This window comes from Olea europaea, chromosome 4 (assembly GCF_002742605.1).
Source record: "Olea europaea var. sylvestris chromosome 4, O_europaea_v1, whole genome shotgun sequence".
Taxonomy (NCBI): Eukaryota; Viridiplantae; Streptophyta; class Magnoliopsida; order Lamiales; family Oleaceae; genus Olea; species Olea europaea.
This window is the reverse complement of record NC_036240.1, coordinates 9,225,667-9,231,280: the sequence shown is the minus strand read 5'-3', so window position 1 is coordinate 9,231,280 and position 5,614 is coordinate 9,225,667. Positions and strand designations below refer to the sequence as shown.

General features: G+C 38.4%; 1 protein-coding gene across 3 annotated transcripts; it reads right to left on the bottom strand.

The window, feature by feature from the left end:
- Window positions 1-229: 229 nt before the first annotated feature.
- On the bottom strand, window positions 230-5,403 carry LOC111393550 (FRIGIDA-like protein 4a). 3 transcript variants are annotated; one of them, XM_023019130.1, is made up of 4 exons: window positions 4,353-5,403; window positions 2,159-2,334; window positions 892-1,041; window positions 230-807 (listed from the first exon to the last, which is right to left on the bottom strand). In XM_023019130.1, exons 1-4 carry the CDS (start codon window positions 5,311-5,313, stop codon window positions 484-486), a joined length of 1,611 nt encoding a protein of 536 aa, XP_022874898.1. In that variant the 5' UTR covers window positions 5,314-5,403; the 3' UTR covers window positions 230-483. The 3 variants fall into 3 exon arrangements, with proteins under 3 accessions (XP_022874898.1, XP_022874900.1, XP_022874899.1); XM_023019132.1 differs by having other exon boundaries at window positions 230-728; window positions 813-1,041; window positions 4,353-5,313; XM_023019131.1 differs by having other exon boundaries at window positions 230-740; window positions 825-1,041; window positions 4,353-5,313.
- Window positions 5,404-5,614: the final 211 nt, after the last annotated feature.

Genomic DNA, 5,614 nt, shown 5'->3' with positions numbered 1-5,614 from the left:
TAGTGGGCACCTCGAGTTCTGAAGCAAAATCTCTCTTTAAAAAAATTTACATACAAGGACTACATGACCTTTTAAGACAAAATCAGGCAATATTCTTTATTGGGACTGATCGTGCAACTATAATCAAAAGGTTGGGGGCTAACTCGCTACATTTTATTTGCTACATTAGCAACAATTTGGGGACCACAGTGCAATTTTTCCTTCACGAAAACTATAAGAAGTTCAGAACTACGGTAAGACTATAAATATACCCCGTCATTCCTACTATTAATCCGAGTCCTAATAAGCATATTCCTTAATCACAACCACCTATTTACTACAAGTTTCAACAATTCAGAAATACAGCCTGCCTTTGATGAAGGTCAGTAATTGAGGATTTAACACACATAAAGCTACTATTAAAAGTTAGTGATTACAGACAACATTAAAAAGACATTCGGATTAAGTCATCATATATCAGTAGTTACCATCCAGTTATGTCCATCAGTAGTAAGCTTGAGGGTAAGCTGGTGCCATTCCATATGAAATGTAGTTCACCGGAGTGCCTGGATATGTCCCAACAAGGGTAGGGCCGGTGGCTTCTGGAGAGTATGCATAAGAGGGACTCCGACTTCCATGCCCGTACATGGCAGGTGATGTGGGGTATGGCGGAACAGGAGATGGGTACTGGGTGTGTGAAGGAGACCTGATGAATGTGGGTGGAGGCGGGAAAGAGGAGACATAAGCATTTGTTGAACGGCCTGCCTTGGCAGGAGGCATTGGGCCTCCATTGCTAGCTCGTGTTCTTTTGGCTGCAGGGGGGCTTGCNGCATTTGTTGAACGGCCTGCCTTGGCAGGAGGCATTGGGCCTCCATTGCTAGCTCGTGTTCTTTTGGCTGCAGGGGGGCTTGCAGATGACTTCTTTTTCTCACTCTTGGTCTTCTCAAGTTGTTCAAGGCGCTTCTTAAGATTTTCGGATGGTAATTCGCCCTCGAGTTTGTACTCCTCAATGCACTTGAGAACAGCACGAATTGCCGACTGTTCCTTCTTGGCAGCTAGATGCTGTAGAAAAAAGCCCCAAAAATAAAAAAAAATAAAAAAAAATGACAATGGAAGCAACTTTAAGGCCTGTCATAGAGATAAACAATGCACAACAAACACCATGCTATGAAATGCATAAATGGCGGTTGTTGGTCATTACAACAAGATGATGTCCATGAATTGTACAGACTCCATTGTTAAAGGAAACTTATTGTCGACAAGAATATGCTATGATTATAAGACTAACAGAGATAATAGCTTCGCAAAGTCCAATTTTAACAAGGAAATAAACAATTTTTTTTTGAGAAGAGGGTAAATTTTATTAGAGGTCAGACAACTTTGAGCAAAGCCTCAATCAGTTCACCCAATTTAAAAAGCCTTAGCACTTGCTTGGCAAAAGCTAATAAATGATTATAAATAGTGGGGCCAAGTGAACGTGTGGTTAAAAAGCATGTAAGTTGTGAATCCTGTGAAATGTGTGGAAAAAATAGAGCATTACCAACTCATAAGCAATTTATAAGCTTTGCCAAACATGAGGTTAATATCATCACCAAACTTTTACTTTTATTTCAAACCCAATATCCCGAGTGTTAAAGAGCTTTAAAGAATATATAAAAATAGGACATGGCATAATGCTTAGTGGATCCATGTCAAAATGTTCCAACAGACACTCCATCCCAATAGAAGTGTACGTGCATCCGTTGGATGCCATTAATGCAAATGACGGGATTTGTTTTCATAGACATTAAAATCAAACAAAATGTCACATCAGCCAGAGCTCAACTAGTTTAGACATGCAAATATATAGAATATAAATATGTGAATGCCATTAAAGAAGGGTTTTTGAGTTGAGGAACTCTTGTCACCAAAAACACTCAAATTTACTAAAGTAAAGATTTCAATTACATAGCGTTTCATGGTCCATGCAGGTCGTATGGCTGTTCTGTCAGATGTTGACTTGATTGAGAATCTTTAAAGTAGGGCGATCTGATTGACTTTTTGAGTGACCTTCAATAATATTAACCCTTTGAGACGAACTAGCTCCTCAACACACAGGTATTACTAATATATAACAAATAAGGATATACCCGAGCATAGATTTCAAAACTTGATTAGTAAATTAGAAATAGAAGCATACCGCTGCACGACCAGAATTGTTGGGACCCTCCAAAATTGACGTAGCAGCCTTTTTAGCATCCTTCAGAAAAGCTTTCAGCAATGGAACTGGGGGAAACTTGTCTGCAAGGCCAACTTCATAAGTAAAATGTACAGCATCAACCTGCTGTCCCCTACTAATCAATTCTTCGATCACATCTGCAACAAAAAAAGTCATAGATGAACTGAGCACCATAACAAATTCTGCACTTGCACATTTATGCAAACACCAGAACAGAAGTTCACCAGAATTTACAGCAAGTTCTGTAACTGACCTAACAATTTACTTCTTAAGCCTCATAATCTTGGAATGTCAATGATATCGGGAATAGCAACCTCAAGATGAGGTATGTGTAAATAAGTAATATGCAAAGCAGGCAACCAGTCATCAGATTTTATGATCAATTTCTTCAGCTCTACTTACCAAAACAATTAATTATTTCACCTTTACATAATATTAAATTCATAAACAGGCAAATAGTATGGAAGCTGCTAACATGAAGAAAACGATACGTACTAGATGTGCTGCACATTAAAAAGAAGTCTTTTAAGTATAAATGCTGGGAGAAAAATGAACATAGATATGGCTCTTCATTCTTTTTTTTGTTGCAAATTCAGTCATTCGTGTACTAAAATATCAAGCAAAAGAAATGGTTCTTTCTCCTTTTGTTGCTTTTAGAATAGTAGTAATTTTTATTTAAAGAAAAGCTGCGTATAACTGAGTAAAAAATCAAGAAGAAAAATTATTAAACCTCAAAATCGGTTGAAGCAGTGTATGGTGGAAGGAGAAAATTGTGCCTTTTTGAGTTCTGTACGTATACAATAAGTTAATCTTTAATATGATTTTGATACTTCAGTTAATAACCTAACATAATTTCAGTATGTTAACTGTAAATTTTAATATAAACAAAAATATATTAATAGAGACCAACATTATCTCCATCAAAACTAGTCATTACTATCTCAATGTATAAGTAAATCCTAATTTAAAAAAGAAAAAAAAAATGTCTACACACCTTCCAGCAGGGCAGGAGTCACCGCATTGGAAAATAGTCCACAGTATGCTAGAACTCGATCGCGTTTATATTTGCATGGTTCTAGCATCAAGTGTCTCTAATGCATAACATGGATGAACTATGACGCAAATATATTATATCTGGAGGAAAATTTTTCATCCAGCCCCCATTTGTTTCCCATTATTTAGCAATTAAAATGAAAAATATGATCGTTATCCATCATATCAAGCCACCATATTTGAATTTCTATCTCTTGTGTGAGGCCGTAACGACTATATTTTTCATTCTCATTTTTACATTAATGGGAAACAAACGGGGCCCTAGTGTCGATTCATCTTAAACCTCCAGTAATAGGGGTATAAGCTAGGTATGGATTATTTCAAAATTTCCCCCCTTTCTCGTAATTTAGATCCCACTATCTTCTGTAAATAAGGATTCGTGTATGGAAAAGGTATCAAGTTAACTGCTCTGGATGGATTTAGTTCAAAAAGATTATTAAAACTTCAAACTTTCCAACCTGTTCTAAGCACCCTACGACTTAATTACCAAATCATAAGACGATCCACTGGTTGCCAAGTATGCAGCATCACAGCCTTTCAGTGAATAGGGTGCTAATAGATTATGTAATGCATCTAAACCACGTTAAGCTAGTGTATGCCTGTTTATTGTTACTGAGGTCAATTAGGAGCAACCACATCAACGCTATTGGTACTTAAACACACCCAATTTAGAGCATCTTCTGCAACAGACACTTGTAAGTGACAATCACACATCTCAATAAAGAGAACCCAATCCAAAGACCTGCTTCGAGATGATGAATATGAATATAACCCAATATCTGTGATACCAGATGACAACATTTTCTCAGGAGTGTTGCAATATCCATCTAAAACGGTTCCCTCCACCAAGTTCTGAAGATTATTTGACAACAATGTTTGTATCAGACCAGAACTTTCGAATTAAAGAAATAACATGCAATTGCCTGATATCCGGTTCTCATACTAGCATATTTTACAGGTTCAGTTCAATAAAATCCTGAATACAAACAGAGTGCAAGCCAATATTTCTACTGAACTGATCGTACTAATTTCTATATTTAGACCAATAGAGCAAAGAAACTAAGAAATGAAAAAGCGATTGATTCCATAAATATGAAATTACCGGGCATTTTATCTCCAAGACCAAGGGAAACTGCAAGCTTGGGCATCTGTTTCCTCCAAGCAGACGCAACCACAAGCTTCCTATACAAATCTACATCCTCCTTCTTCACAATCCCGAAAGTCACCAAATGCTGCAAGAAGGTATGCACATCCGGGGTCTTCACATTCTCAATACCGCCCCTCTCATCCAAGCTCTTCTTCCATGTATCTGCTATCTCCTCCGCCTTTCCCTTAATGGTCGGGGTCACCAGCATCCTTTCCTTCCCCAGCACTGGATCCATCATCACTGGAATCAATGACTCCAATAACAACACACAAGCCCATCCCAAGTCATTACTGAAATTGTAATTGTTATTGTTATTCCGGTCAATTTTCACATTCCTTTTATCCACCGGAAAAACCTCTGAAATTGCCTCCAAAATAAATCTAGGTGGATCTACACAGTCGCTTAGGGCTTTTGGCAACTCTGATCTCAATAATTCCAGTTCTTTCTTTCGCGCTGTAATAAAGTCCCAAAAATCCTTGGCGGCAAACTTGCAGCAGAAGGATTTCAACTTCAGAAACAAACCCTCGGAGTTATCTACTTCAGACTCTTCATTCTGGTCCCCATCTTTACACATAGTAAGATCCTCCGATAATGCTCCAGAAATTGAGGATTTCGTTGCCTTTTCCAGTGATTCAAAGGCCATAGACATTGTCTTAGAAATTGTAGACTCACGGTTATCAAGGACTTTCAGAGACGTCTGAGTTTCCGAATTCAAAGCTTGGAGCTTGGCTTTCAGCGCATCGGCTTGCTTCTGGAGATCCTGTTCGAGCGAGGAGAAGTGATCGGAAAGTTCCTTCCAGAGGAGTGTGCAGCTGGTCATCAGAGAGGTCTGGCGCTGAAACTCATCGAAACTCGCTGGCGGCGGCGGACGCGAAGGCGGCGGTGATAACTCGCCGGGATTGGGTAGTGAACCCATTGTTAGAGGGGAAATGTGTTTGTTATTCCACAGTCGAGAAAAATGAAACCCTAAAGAAATTTGAAAAAGGGGAGAAGGGGATTGTGGTAGAGAGATAAAGTCAAGTGGAAGATGAAGGGTGACGAGTTGATGATGTGTATGATTGAAAAGATCGACACGTGTGAATTGTCGGGTGAAAGTTAACAAATTTTTAAACGGAATTAATCTAATATTATGACAATTAATATAATTAAAAAGCAGAGTTGCACCACTGCCGTCCAACCTATTGGTACATAGTCAATTTGGTCCTTAAAATTTTATT